The 15,624-nt window shown below is 40.5% G+C and overlaps 1 protein-coding gene across 1 annotated transcript in view; it reads left to right on the plus strand.

Annotated features, from left to right (window-relative positions):
• ANK3 (ankyrin 3) overlaps window positions 1–15,624 on the plus strand; it is a 206,454-nt gene that overhangs the window by 174,722 nt on the left and 16,108 nt on the right. The window contains exons 38-42 of the mRNA XM_035892536.1: window positions 1,456–9,150; window positions 9,789–9,863; window positions 11,128–11,259; window positions 12,311–12,454; window positions 15,395–15,482. Coding sequence (XP_035748429.1) covers window positions 1,456–9,150; window positions 9,789–9,863; window positions 11,128–11,259; window positions 12,311–12,454; window positions 15,395–15,482 — 8,134 coding nt within the window. The remainder of the gene's footprint in view (window positions 1–1,455; window positions 9,151–9,788; window positions 9,864–11,127; window positions 11,260–12,310; window positions 12,455–15,394; window positions 15,483–15,624) is intronic.

The raw sequence follows: 15,624 nt of genomic DNA on the forward strand, positions 1-15,624 counted from the left end.
ATGTTGAATAAGTTATTTGGATATTTCAGCGCCATTCCTGACTCCAACTTTAACCAAAAAAACCAGCCCTCTAAGTTACTTTTAATGTCAACTCCCCGAATGTTCTTGCTGTATCAGAGGATATGTATGCTGTAAGGGGATTCCCAGAAATGCTGTCTTCTGGCATGAGTACCTCCGGTGATGCAAAATGTGGTTGATGATGATTTTGTTCAAAATGCCTATGAATAAGCCGAGTGTTCTGGGGGATGATAACAGTTAACAGGTTTGTCCTTGCCAGGAAGTTTTTGCATAATATATTGTTCTTTGACTGCTTTTCTAATGTTACCTTTTGAGAAATGTAAAGTTGAACAGGTCTGTCTGAGCTGATACAAGAAATCTCCTCAAAAGGTACCAAGACACTACATCTTGTAGAAAAAGTGTACTCTTCTTTTAATGGCCTCTTGTGAAATGATTTTGTAAGGTTTACATATTTGTGCTTAATACAGCATACAAAATGTATTAATCTCTGTGCTCGTTTTGACATGATATATTGTGCATGAACAGAAACTGATTCAGTTGCTTTGCTTGCTCACTTTTATCATATATCATACTTCCCATATTTCATGTATGACATATGCTTCTTAAAATCATTTCATGTAAAGTTTTACTTTAGTTTTTACCAAACAAAAGGAATATCGCATGAGAAACAAATGCAAAAGTTCCTTTTCTTTCTTTATTTTTATTATATTTTTTTTTTAAATATTGACTCAGAAAAGCTCTTGCTCTTATTGGCTTTGTGAGTGTGAAGCATATCCGAATTGTGCATGGGAGATACAGATTTGAATTTATTCTAGTTGCTTCACAGTTTGCACATCAATTGCCTGTCACTTAAAGGAATTTTGGGTTCTGCATGAAATAGTTCCGAGTGGTTTAAAAAAAGATTTTAGCTATATAATGTCATTTTACACAAGTTTATATTTTGTATAGGTTCAATATCTGAATAGAACAACAACAACAGAAATTATTAAAGGGATAATTCTAATAGTTGCGCAAAGCAGAGACATACCTAAACAGGCAAAATAGAACTGATGCCAATATTTCAGAAGTAGCACATCAGAAAGTCAATAGGAAGTAAGAGAAGAAATTTTGATGTGGCTTTATTTTTACCTTATGGATTCCTTCTTTGTGTTTTCTGTTCTCCATTGTTGCAGATTCGGTTGCTATGTGCTTTCTGTCTTTCACTTCATGTTGCTTTTTGGTTTGGACCAGTCATCGGTATATGGCTCATTCCTATTTTTTTTCTTTCCTTTTTTCAATCTTCTTTTGCCTCCTTCATCCTAACTCATGCAAACAATTGTACTTGCTTTTTGTAATATTACAACGTTTACTGACCAATTTTCTTCTCTGGTCTCTCTGTTTTTCAATCATTTTTGTTGATTTTTATGTTTGATTTTAATTTAACAATTTAAGAAACAGTTGAACGGAGTGCAGGAGCAACAAGATCCCTACCTGCTACTTACTCATACAAGCCATTCTTTTCAACACGACCATATCAGTCATGGACAACAGCTCCAATTACAGTGCCTGGGCAAACCAAATCAGGCTTCACTTCCTTATCAAGCTCTTCCTCTAACACTCCTACAGCTTCCCCATTAAAATCAATATGGTCCGTTTCTTCTGCTTCTCCAATCAAATCCACATTAGGAGCTTCTACCACATCTTCAGTTAAATCTGTTAGTGATGTAGCATCTCCGATTAGATCATTTCGGACAATCTCTTCACCGATAAAAACTGTGGTATCGCAGCCTCCATACAACATACAGGTTACTTCAGGCTCTTTCGTCAGAGCTCCCGCAGTCACAGAAGCTGCCAGTCTAAAAGGGCTGGCATCCACAACCACATTCCCCTCTCGGACATCTCCAGTGACTACAGCAGGATCTCTCTTGGAGAGATCATCCATAACCATGACGCCTCCAGCATCCCCCAAATCCAACATTAACATGTACTCTTCAAGTTTGCCACTTAAATCAGTCATCACATCAGCATCTTCACTTTTATCGTCCCCTCTAAAGTCAGTGGTGTCACCTGCTAAGTCAGCAGTTGATGTGGTGTCATCCTCTAAAGTCATGATGGCCTCGTCTCTCTCGTCGCCAGTAAAACATGTAGCTGGGCACACAGATGTACCATTGCTTAATGGATCTGTGTCACCTCTGAAATACCCATCTTCTTCCAACTTAATAAATGGATCCAAAGCTGCAGCTGTTTTCCAAGACAAGTTTGCTGCAGCTGCACACTCTGCAAGTTGTGCTGCTAATGCAGTTGCTGACACGGCTGAGAGAGTGTTTTCAACAGCTACAACAATGTCATTTTCTCCACTCAGGTCATTTGTGTCTTCAGCACCATCAGCTTTCCAGTCAATGAGAACTCCTCCTGCAGGTGCTTTGTACACAGCCCTTGGGTCAATATCTGCAACTACCTCATCAGTAACTTCATCAACAATAACAGTGCCGGTATATTCTGTAGTCAATGTTTTGTCTGAACCAGCATTAAAGAAGCTCCCAGAGTCGACTTCGCTTACAAAGTCCGCTGCTGCGTTACTGTCACCTATTAAAACATTGACTACAGAGGCACGCACACAGCCTCCCTTTAACCGAACTTCATCTCCAGTAAAATCATCCTTGTTCTTAGCACCCTCTGCTCTCAAATTGTCCACACCATCTTCTTTATCCTCCAGTCAGGAGATACTGAAAGATGTTGCTGAAATGAAAGAGGATCTAATAAGAATGACTGCGATATTGCAGACAGATGTCGCAGAGGACAAACCGTTCCAACCTGAGATACCTAAAGAGGGTAGAATTGATGATGAAGAGCCCTTTAAAATTGTTGAGAAAGTAAAAGAGGACTTAGTAAAAGTTAGTGAGATTCTGAAAAAAGATGTGTGTTTAGAAAGTAAAGGGTCGGCTAAAGTATCCAAAAGTGATCAAGGACACCTGTCTGAGGATGACTGGGTAGAGTTCAGTACAGAGGAGATTGATGAAGCGAGACAGCAAGCTTTGACAAGCCCTCCTATATCTGTTCCAGAGAAGGTCCAAATTAAAACTAAAACCATGTCGGAAAAGGATTATAGCTTGTCAAAAGTTATTGATTACTTAGCAAATGATATTGGTAGCAGTTCATTAACAAACATAAAGTACAAGTTTGAAGAGGGGAAAAAAGAAGGTGAAGAGAGACAAAAACGCATTTTAAAGCCAGCTATTGCTTTGCAGGAACATAAACTTAAAATGCCTCCAGCCTCCATGAGGCCTTCAACATCAGAAAAGGAGTTATGTAAAATTGCAGATTCCTTTTTTGGAACTGATACTATTTTAGAGTCTCCAGATGACTTTTCTCAACACGATCAAGATAAAAGTCCCTTATCTGACAGTGGTTTTGAAACGAGGAGTGAAAAGACACCTTCTGCCCCACAAAGTGCTGAAAGCACAGGGCCAAAACCACTCTTCCATGATGTACCCATCCCTCCTGTCATTACAGAAACAAGAACCGAAGTAGTTCATGTTATCCGCAGCTACGAACCATCATCTGAAGAAATTCCAGAGCAGAAAGCAGAGGAGCTACCGGCCTCGAAACCTACCCCTGCGTTTATGGAGCTGGAGCAAAAACCTGCTGGATCTATTAAAGAGAAGGTTAAAGCTTTTCAAATGAAAGCCAGCAGCAGCGAAGAAGATGACCATAAGTGTGTCCTTAGTAAAGGTGTCCGTGTGAAAGAAGAAACTCATATCACTACGACAACTAGGATGGTTTATCATAAACCGCCATGCACTGAAAGCACGTCTGAAAGAATTGAGGAAACCATGTCTGTTCATGACATAATGAAAGCCTTTCAGTCTGGACGTGACCCTTCCAAAGAACTGGCAGGTCTGTTTGAACATAAATCATCAGTAACATCCGATGTTAGCAAGTCTGCTGAAACTTCACCACAACATGCAGAGAAGGACAGCAAAATGAAACCCAAACTGGAGCGAATAATAGAGGTCCATATTGAAAAAGGTAATCAGGCTGAACCTACTGAAGTCATTATTAGAGAAACAAAAAAGCATCCAGAAAAAGAAATGTATGTATATCAGAAAGACTTACCTCGGGGAGATATTAACTTAAAAGAGTTGGAAAAACATGATGCTTTTCCTTGTTCAGACGAACAAGGTCAGCAAGAAGAAGAGGAGCTCACGGCCGAAGAGTCACTTCCTTCTTATCTGGAATCCTCTAGAGTTAACACTCCCGTGTCCCAGGAAGAAGACAGTCGCCCTAGTTCTGCTCAACTCATGTCTGATGACTCTTACAAAACACTGAAGCTTTTGAGTCAGCACTCAATAGAATACCATGATGATGAGTTGTCAGAACTAAGAGGGGAGTCTTACAGGTTTGCTGAGAAAATGCTTCTTTCAGAAAAGCTAGATGTGTCTCATTCTGATACTGAGGAGTCAGTTACTGACCATGCTCTACCCCTTAGTGCAGAGTTACAGGGGTCTGATAAACGATGCAGAGAAAAAGTAGCTACTGCCCCCAAAAAGGAGATTCTTTCCAAAATCTATAAAGATGTATCTGAAAATGGTGTAGGTAAAATGTCTAAAGATGATCATTATGATAAAGTGACAGTGTTACACTACACTGGAGATGTTAGTAGTCCAAAACACGCGATGTGGATGCGCTTTACTGAGGACAGATTAGACAGAGGTAGAGAAAAGTTGATGTATGAAGACAGGGTGGACAGGACTGTTAAAGAGGCAGAAGAAAAACTGACTGAAGTATCACAGTTTTTTCGGGATAAAACAGAGAAGTTGAATGATGAACTACAGTCTCCGGAGAAAAAGCAGCATAAAAAAAATGGCAAAGAAATGCATTCTAGCCAGAGCTCTGCCAGCAGCAGCCCTGAGAAAGTTCTGCTCTCTGAATTGCCATCATCTGGTGACGAATGGAGTAAGGTGAAGCAGTATGCACATGATGGGAAATGCTTTCCCAAGGTGGATGAAAGAAAAGCGTCCAGTTTGCCCAGCAGTCCTGAAAAAAGGATATTTGTGCAACCTGCAGAGGACTCTAAACAAACTATGGAACACAAAGGAAGTGCCCAGCAGACTGGAGTACCTGAGGTTTCACAGGCTGGATTTCAGCTGAAGCAATCAAAGCTCAGTTCCATTAGGCTAAAATTTGAACAAAGTATAAGTCCAAGGAGTAAGGATGTAACTCAAGAAGAAAAAAAGCTGGATGGTCAGTCCAAAATTCCAGTAAAGAAATTGCAAGAAAGTAAGTTACCAGTGTATCAGTTTTATTCCAGAGAGAAACACGCAAAGCAAGTAGAGGTCATTGATGGGAGCACAGCTTTACAAAAAGAGGTGAAAATACAGGAAGATTTCGTTCCAGGTAAAGGGAAAGCTATCGAAGACTTCCGTGCTTCAGACGCACAAAAACAAAGAACTGAGACGAGTAAAGGCGTGCCAGAATACTTTTCAGAACCGCAGGCAAAAGACCTGGCCTACGGCTCAGACTCAACAACGAAGGGACACTGGGACAAAAAAATCTATAGGACGTGGGAAAGTCCTGGAACTTCTAATCATAAAACACAAAAAGAAAAACTTTCACATGTGCTGGTTCCAGATACAGTAAAAGAAAACCATGTTGATCACGCTGAAGCTAAAAGTGACAAAAAAAGTGAATTTATCACTGTGACAGAGCACAAACTGGCAGCAAATGGAATTCATTCAGAAGAAGTGAAGGAACTGACTGTAAAATCTCCCTCAAAAAGGGTTTTATACAGAGAATTTGTTGTCAGGGAGGGGGAACGTAATGGTGAAGTGGCTGATAAAATATCCAAAAGGAAAGAAGAAATTGCTGTGTCCCATATTCCAGTCAGAATTGTTGAGGAGAAGAGAACCACGCTTGATGGTGTCTATGAACTTTCAGCTAAAGTATCCCAATCAGCTGTGATTAAGGAGAAAGTTGAGAGGCAGACTGATTATGTGGAAGATGAAAAAGTAAAGCATTCAGAAATCAGAAAAGTTTCCAAGCAGCAGAGCTTGATAGGCTTAAGTCCTCCTGTTGAGGAAATGGAGCTATCCCCTAGCAAATCACCAGATTCTTTAGAATGTAGTCCAGGAAAGGAATTTCCTTCGAGTGAGTTAGTTGACCCCGGTGCCAGTGACTACTTGGATAAAGTTGCACCGCTAGTAAGCACTGAGGGAGTAAAAGAAATTAAGACCTTACCTGTTTACGTCAGTTTTGTTCAAGTAGGAAAGCAATATGAGAAAGAGGTGCAACAAGGAACTATTAAAAAAATTGTCAGTCAGGAGAGTAAGACAGTACAAGAGACAAGGGGGACATTTTACACAGCTAGACAGCAAAAACAACCTCCTTCTCCGCAAGGTAGTCCAGAAGATGACACACTAGAACAAGTGTCCTTTATAGACAGCTCTGGTAAAAGCCCTTTAACACCAGAAACACCGAGTTCAGAGGAAGTGAGTTACGAGTTTACGTCTAAAACACCTGACTCACTAATAGCTTATATCCCAGGCAAGCCCAGTCCTATACCTGAGGTATCTGAGGAATCAGAGGAGGAAGCAGAGGCTAAATCAACATCTGTAAAACAGGCAGAGGTTGAGGAACCACAGATTGACAAAGCGTTACCTAATCATATAAATAAGGACTCTAACAAAAGACCCAAAGGTAACAGGGTTGCCTACATTGAATTCCCTCCTCCTCCACCACTGGATGCAGATCAAGGAGAGTCAGAAAAGAAGCCTCATTATTCCACTGAGAGTGAAATGGAGATGACAGAAGTGAACTTGCAAGATGAACATGACAAATGCCAATTGGCTGAACCTGTCATAAGAGTACAGCCGCCGTCTCCTGTGCCACCGGGAGCAGATGTCAGTGACTCCAGTGATGATGAATCTCTCTATCAACCTGTTCCACTTAAAAAGTATACGTTCAAACTGAAAGAACTGGAAGATGACCAGAAAGAAACCTCAAAACCCAGAGCCCCTGAAAAGATTGAGAAACAGAAAGAGTTAGGACATCCCACTTCTGGGAAGCCTAATGAGTTTGACATTGGGCTTGATTCACCCCAGAATGATGTAGTGCAAAATGGGAATAACAATGACCAGTCTGTCACAGAGTGTTCCATAGCAACCACTGCAGAATTCTCCCATGATACCGATGCGACAGAGATTGACTCTCTTGACGGTTATGATTTGCAAGATGAAGATGATGGTTTAACTGAGAGTGATTCTAAACTTGCAGGTCTGGCAGTTGAAACCAAAAAGGACGTATGGACTACAGAAGGCATTCTAAAGCAGACTGATCGCTGCTTTAGCCAGAGTAAGCTTGAAGTCATTGAGGAGGAAGGCAAGGTAGGCCTTGAAGAAGACAAGGCACCTTCGAAGGGTCCAGCTTCTGAAAAAGCCGGAGATAAGAGTGAACAGAAGTCAGGGGCACAGTTTTTCACTTTGGAAGGCAGACACCCTGACAGGACTGTATTTCCTGATACGTATTTCAGTTACAAAGTAGACGAAGAATTTGCAACACCTTTCAAAACGGTGGCCACCAAGAGTTTAGATTTTGATCCGTGGTCCAATAACCGAGGTGACGATGAAGTGTTTGAGACTAAATCAAGGGATGATGAGGCTAAGCCATTTGGTCTGGCAGTGGAAGACAGATCTCAAGCAACAACACCCGATACAACTCCAGCCAGAACTCCTACAGATGAAAGTACCCCAACTAGCGAGCCCAACCCCTTCCCATTTCATGAAGGGAAGATGTTTGAGATGACTCGCAGTGGTGCAATTGACATGAGCAAGAGGGATTTTGTTGAAGAAAGACTCCAATTTTTTCAGATTGGTGAGCATACTTCTGAAGGGAAGTCAGGGGACAAGGGGGAAGGGGATAAAAGTACAGTCACTGCCATCACACAGCCACAGGCAGGGGACAACACTGTAGAAACAAACCTAGAGAGACCAGTAGAAACAACAGCAGATGAACATAAGCCCATCATCCAGGCCAGTGGAGATTGCATGGAACAAACACTTGGTAGTAACTCACTGGAAAAATCATCGGCAGCGGTAAATGCTTCTAAAGTTGATCCCAAATTGCGCACACCAATTAAAATGGGAATTTCTGCTTCCACCATGACTCTGAAGAAAGATGGCCCTGGCGAAGTGACAGATAAGATAGAAGCTGTGATGCCAAGTGGTCAGGGATTAGAAAATGAAACTGTAGCAGTGATTGCGAGTTCAGCTTCTAGCCAGACAAGCTGTAGGCAAACAGAAAACACTGATTTTCCAAAAGATAATTTTAATAACAACAACAATTTGGATTCATCTGCTGTCCCTACAGATGATATTACCTGTAATGTAGTGCTAAAAGAACATTTGGAACCGAAATGTTCCCTCCAGAAAGCTAATACAGCGAAAAGCACTTCAGGAAAAGGTACAGGGACAACACAAGGACACAGAGTAAGAGATAAGCAAAAACCACACGGAGAGCAGCAAAAGTCGACAGAGTTGGTAGGGGCTAGAGGAAAATCAAAGCTTCCTGTAAAGGCCAGCTCAGTAAAAGAAGTCTTTTCACAAAATAATCTCCAAAGCAATACAGGGAGTAAAGTGAGAGGGGCTAGTAAGCCTGACAAAGCAAAACAAAGTAATTCTTCTCCCTGTCTAGAAGCAAGGTCTAGGATTCCTGTAAAAGATACACATAGGAGTAATCTAGCTAGAAGAACTCCAGCCCTGCCAAAACAAGAGCAGGTAGAGAAAGAAAAACCAAAACAGCTTCCTTCTAAATTACCAGTAAAGGTAAGATCTACCTCCGTCACCATGACAACAGTTAAAGTAAGGAAAAATCAGCTTAGGGAGGTATGTAAACATTCTATTGAATATTTTAAGGGCATTAGTGGTGAGACATTAAAGCTTGTGGATCGTCTATCTGATGAAGAGAAAAAGATGCAGTCAGAGGTCTCTGATGATGAAGAAGACAGTACATCAAGGAACACATCCTTATCAGAAGCTACTCAAGTTTACCAGCCTTCCATTACATCGAAGTCTGCTAGAGACATGAGAACAGAGGCAGCATCTATAAAATCAAAGATTGAAAAGGCCGACAGTGAGAGGAGGAGGAGTAAGAGGACTGGTGAGAATGAAGGCAGTCAGGTTTCTGGAGCTCTCATGGCTCACCTCGTGGAGATCAAGCCTAGTTTGTAAAACTTTCAACTTGTTGATCCTAGTGCATGAACTGTTGTGATTGCCTGTGGAGTGACTTAACTGTAGTTTTCATTCTGTCATTGTCATCTGTATGTGCTGTCTTATACTCTTCTTTCTTCCTTTAAACAAATCCTGTACTGTAGAAAGCTAGTGAAGCATGCCGAAGACATTCATGTAACTCAAAAATTGATGTAACTCAGAAATTGAAAGATTTCTTTTGTGACAGCAAATTTATTCTGTCCAAGTAGAGAAAATAGATGATAATCTGGTCTTGGTGGTTTCCACCAGTAATTGAACAACTTGTGTACAGTCTAACAGCTAGATTGTCAGCATGTTTGGTTTCATTACACGACATCATGTAGTTTGACATTTGGCTTTACACAGGTGAAAATAAAAAAGCTGTGAAAAAAATTTGCTTTGTAGGCTATTAGGACACACAACCATTCTAGTAAACAATATAAGCACCGGCAACTTAGTCAAATTAAAGCTATTATTTATAATAAACTATTGTCCGGTATTGTGGTTTTCTGTGCAAAACCTTTTTAATCGAAAAATTGTAAATCACAGGTCCACAGAGTCCATGTGAACGGACAGATATAAGGATGGCAATTGTAGCCGATCACCTAGGACTTAGCTGGACAGGTAAGCTTTTCTGCTTTAATATTGGAATTAGTCTTCACTATGACGTTTTCAGGTAGTCTTTTACCAAAAGCTGCAGCAAGGCTGCGTCAGGCTCTCCCGAATTCACAGTGAGCCCAGCCTCCCAAAACATGCAACACATGGGTTGTGTAGCCTGGAGAAAAGGAGGCTGAGGGGAGACCTTATCGCCCTCTACAACTGCCTGACAGGAGGCTGTAGTGAGGTGGGTGTTGGTCTCTTCTTCTAGGTAATGGGTGATAGGACAAGGGGAAATGGCCTCAAGTTGCACCAGGGGAGGTTTAGATTGGACATTAGGAAAAATTTCTTCACCGAAAGGGCTGTCAAGCACTGGAAGGGGCTGCCCAGGGAAGTAGTTGAGTCCTCATCCCTGGAGGTATTTAAAAGCCGGGCAGACAAGGTGCTTAGGGACATGGTTTAGTGGTGGGTTAGCAGTGCTAGGTTAATGGTTGGACTTGATGATCTTAAAGGTCTTTTCCAACCTAAGCAATTCTATGATTCTGTGATTGCTGGGCAAAGATGCCTAATCGGAAGTAGCTGTGAAAAATTATCCCATGGTCTTGCAATAAATCAAACAGAAATTCAGAGGGAAAATAGCTAAAATGTCTCTCCTCTCAAGACGTTCCCCCAAGGAGTTGAGAGGATCTATCTATACTCAGGCTCAGGGCTGCCTCTCTATCTGGCCAGCAGTTTCCCCAGAGCTGTGGAGGTTGCAGGGAGCCCAGCAGTGCCCCAGCAAGCCGGTGCCACGTGCGGGGTTGCCCGATGGTATGCCCACTGTACTTGCCCGTGTTGATGGGCAGAGCTGGCCCTTCATGGGCTTACAGCTGCAGCAGCCAGCTCTCCCTGGGCGCAGGTGACGACCGTGCTGGTGCTGAGCTGCACAGCAAGCTCACAAAGGAGTAACAGTCACCAGAAAAAAACAGATTTTGTATTTAGCGGTGATGAAGTGGTCTCCACGGAGCTTTTTTTCACCATGTTTAAGTGGCTTACTGGATATAAATATGATAATAGCTCACAGAGATGATGGAAAGTCAAAATTATGTGGGTCTTAGGAAATTAAAGTATGACTGTATAATACCACATTTATCGTTATCTGTAAAGTTTGTGTCAGGTAGTTTTGTTGACATCTGTGTGATCTAAGAAAGATAATATTTTTAAGCCTGACAGGATGACTGAGGGATTTGTGCTTTGTATGGTGTTTTTGTTGTTATTTTCTTTTCTTGCTTGCTTTTTTTTGTCTTTATAGAACTGGCAAGAGAACTGAATTTTTCTGTGGATGAAATAAATCAAATCCGAGTAGAAAACCCAAATTCTCTTATTGCTCAAAGCTTCATGTTATTAAAAAAATGGGTTACCAGAGATGGGAAAAATGCTACAAGTAAGTTCAAGTAGTTACTTTTGTTGTTTATAAGTTATTTCATCTGTTGCCTGCTCTAAATAGGTTAATTGAAGAAAACATTATGAATGTCTTTTGCAAACCAGTTATGGAAAAAAAAAGTCTCAGTTCTATTTCTACTAGAATGCGTCATATTTATTCAGTATATATGCAGAAGGAAATAATCTGTTCTTCACATCTATAATTGATGGGACAAGCAGTGAACTTAAATTCCAGTAAAGAAAATATTAGGGAAAATTTTCCAATAGGAAGGAACGTGAAACATGGAAATAGGCTGCCTGGAAAAGTTAGGGGGTCTCGCAGTTCTGCAGGTCATAAGAACAGACTAAACCTCCCTCTGTGAGGAGCGATGGAGACGCTGATTCTGCGCTGATTCTGCAGGTTTTATCTGCGCATTTCACTTGAATTGCTCAAACGGAAAGAGAGGTTTTGATTTTTGTGTGAGGTCAGTGGCGTTCATTACCATTCTCTAATCCGCACACTCCTACATGGTATTCGAGTCTACTTTGATCTCTTTCACCGTAAAAGTGATTTCCAGTATTACTCTCTACTGGCAACAAGATTACCGTAAATGAGATTTGACGATTTGCTGTATGAATAGCCTTACATGCATTATTACCTACGTGGCTACCTATTCTGTTGTTCCTCAAAATAGAACGGTAAAAGGATTTTTAACACTCCTTTTACGCTCCAGTGAAAGGATATTTTGTTTCAGTAGTAAGTAAACACGTTCTTTAAGGACTCTCTGACCTTATTCTTTGTGCCTTTTGTGTTGTAATATAATTATACTTGGGGGGGGGGGGGGGGGGGGAACCTCTGAAGGAAGACTCTTAATAGAGTCTTAATATCTTGAATAAGTAGGCAGCAGAATAACTGCTTAGACAAATGATGGGGTTTGCTAGGATCAAAGGCATTGGGACAGAAACATATGCCACCAATTTATAATTAATGCAGTGCGAATGCAACAGAGAAAGACAATTACACGGTTCTGCAAGGCTGAACTTTTTTCTGACGTGTCTTATTTGTTTTTCAGCTGATGCCTTAACTTCTGTATTGACAAAAATTAATCGAATAGATATCGTGACCCTGTTGGAAGGACCAATATTTGATTATGGAAATATTTCAGGCACCAGAAGTTTTGCAGATGAAAATAATGTTTTTCATGATCCCATTGACGGTAATTGAATTCCATGGTCATATTTAGTTTGGTGACATGTCCAATTATACAATAATGTTGTATAAACTAGACTTTAAAAAAAAGACAGTAAGTTCTATAGAAAGAATTGTTTTTAATGTGAAGGCCTTTTCCTCTCCTAAAGCACGCTCATGGTATGATATGTAGGTTGCGCTTTAATATCTCAAAGAATAAGCCCAGGATCCCACAAACGTCTGCCTGAGTAAGCTTGTTCCCACCACCCTCGGTGTCAGTTGACAAGACCTGAATGTTTTTCTCCTGCAATAGTTGTGCTTTGAGACTTACCCATGTATATACCCATGTATATTTTTAATGTACTTGATATTGCATGCTTTCCAAGTCACCTGGAAATACATTTATTCTTTGGCTTCCCATCTAGATAAGTAACAGTAAGAATTCTTTGAGGAAAAAAAAGAAGGAAGAACAAGGGGGAAAAAAAGTGCTTAATAGTTGCATAGAGTAAATTAACGTGAAATTTACTGCCAAGCCTCTTTGAGACAAGTGGACATCAATCACTTTATGATTTTTCACTTGGACCATTTCTACAATGACAGTAGAAAAATAAGAAAATGTTTTATTAGTGCATGAGATAATATCTTTTTCTGTCTACTAATGGATAAAATTGTGTAATAATTTTGACATGGAAGCTGTAGCAACTGAGAACAGAACAGGTTAATTTCAGCCAGATTAAAAGGATTAAGGAAATTCTGCTTGTAAACCAGAATTGCCATAGGTATACTTACTATTTTTCAGTATGTCAAAGATGTTAACTGTTGTTTTTTCTTCTTTTAAATGTTAGTTAACAGGTACTAGGTTGCTACATTCTTTACTTTGATTTTTGTCACATGTCTTATAAGTAGCTCCTTAAATAAGATTTTTCTTTTGTAAGTAACAATTCCTTTGCTTTTTGTAATTTGTTCAAGTATGTATTGAGCTTTCTCTGTATTTTAATAGGATTTTTTTTCTTTAGAGCATGTAAGCTCAGTGTACCTCCATTACTGAGCAGCATTGCTGGTCATTGAATCATCGCATTACAGAAATAATTTTCTGTTGACATTTTAAGAAAGTTGCTCTTGAAATGTTGCTTGTGCCTCTTAATAGTAGCATCAATGTTTTTATGAAAAAAATGCGCTTCTCTGCAGTTGCTTTCTGTCTCTCCTCTTCTCTGAGCCTTCCTAAAGCTTCCTTTCCTCACCAAGACCAGACCACCTTTGCCTTTCTCTCAGCTGATTCAGGAAAGAAAAAAAACCCCAAACCCTGTTAAAGCACCTCCCTTTGCAGGCAGCACAGTGTCAAGTTAACCCCACGGCATATATTTTTTCCTTTTGTAGGTTACCCAACCTATTATTTGTTGGAAAGCAAACTTCAGATTTCGTTGTCATTTTTATGTGCATATTCAGTTTAATCCTTTTGTATGGTTTTCCCATGTTTTCATCAATATTTATTTTCTTTTCTCTCTTTATTTGATCAGTGTATCTGATTGTACCCATGTCACCAAGATCGCCTCACTCTCCAAGATCACCAAGATCTCCTTACTCACCACAGTCCTCTCACCTGTATAACTTTACTGTACCTGAAATATTCATCTAGCTCACCCTTGTTGTGTTTGTGTTCTCTTATCCCTTTCTTAACTTCCTTTTTTAGTTTTTTATCCTGCTGTGTACTTAGATCTACTATTCCTTAGTATCCTCATTAGGATCCATTTCTGTTCCTCGTTTGTTAACTATTCCATTCTCATGGCTCTGTGGTTACACTGGAGATATGTATTAGTAGCACTGTATTGCTGGTATTGTATATTTTTATCTAAAAGTATATTAAAAATGTGGACCTGTTTTAGAAATTATGCCTACTGACAGAAAAGTGGCTGTCCTATGTTATGATCTATTTCTGTCTTTAAAATCTGTTTATTAAACTTCCAAATTTAAAAAAAATAAAAACTGGGAAAGAAAGATTTCCACAATATGGCTGTACGGGATTGCATTGGATATAAAGGGACAGCCACCCTTGTCCACATTTGATTTACTGCATGCTCATTAGACAATCTGCTGTAGCTTGAAAATGTTAAAATGGCTGCAAAACCAATTGCTGAAATCTTTACAGACTATATACAAAATAGTCGAAAGTACTGGCTTCACTGTACTATTCACTGGCAATACTCATTTTTTGTTCCATCTATTTAGGACAAAGTAAAGAAATCTATCAGAACTGCATTTGTTCTTATACACCTGCACCTCCTCATACGTTTCATACTTTAAGTAATTCATGAGTCATTTGACATTTGCTTATTTGTTGCTCCATGCTTCATCCCAGTCAGTCCAAATGTGCTGTCTTCCTTAGGTTATCCCACCGTTCAAGTGGAACTGGAAACTCCCACTGGGTTGCGCTTCGTGCCACCCACCCCTTTCCATCAGGACGATTTCTTTAGCGACACCTCTAGCCTAGAGTCACCCCTTAGAACTCCCAGTAGACTGAGTGACGTGTTAGTGACCTCCCAGGGACAAGTAGATGGTACAGCAGCAGCACCGCCAGTGGTGACTGAAGAAGACACTTCCCTGGACGACAGCAAACTCGATTTCTCAGTGCCTAGAGAAGGAACACCTAAAGATATTTCCATAGGCGAGAGCCAGTTGGAGGAAGTGGACCTTAAGGATTTTCCACGGTATCTTGGTAGTTATGGCGGGATATCAAAAGATGCTAAACAAAGGCAGAGTGAAGAGGCTAGTAAAACAGGAGTAAGGACTGAACAGCCTGAGAGAGGAAAGTCTGGTACTGATGAGGAGATGACGGAAGAAAAGCTTAAACTTCTGTTTGAGGACATTCGTCTGGAAGAAGGAGCTGAGTCTGAGGAGATGACGGAAGAAAGAATATGGTCAATTCTTAAAGGTGTTCAACAAGCAGAACACGAAATGTCTTCAATTACAGGTTGGCAGCCTGACTCGTCAAGTGTCACCGAGCCACTGACGTCGGGACGCAGAATAGGTGGTAGCCTGCTAGATCGGTTGGATGATAGGTGAGGATCTTTGTATAAGAGTGTGTGTGTGTGTGTAAGCAAGCCCTCACATGCTGCTTTTACCTCCAGGAGCAGTGCTGAGGCTGCTGTCCTACTATTCTATGAGAATATGTATATATGCCTGTGTTTATGTATTTTAAAG

This window comes from Egretta garzetta, unplaced genomic scaffold (genome assembly GCF_000687185.1).
Source record: "Egretta garzetta isolate BGI_Z169 unplaced genomic scaffold, ASM68718v1 scaffold204, whole genome shotgun sequence".
NCBI classification, from domain to species: Eukaryota; Metazoa; Chordata; class Aves; order Pelecaniformes; family Ardeidae; genus Egretta; species Egretta garzetta.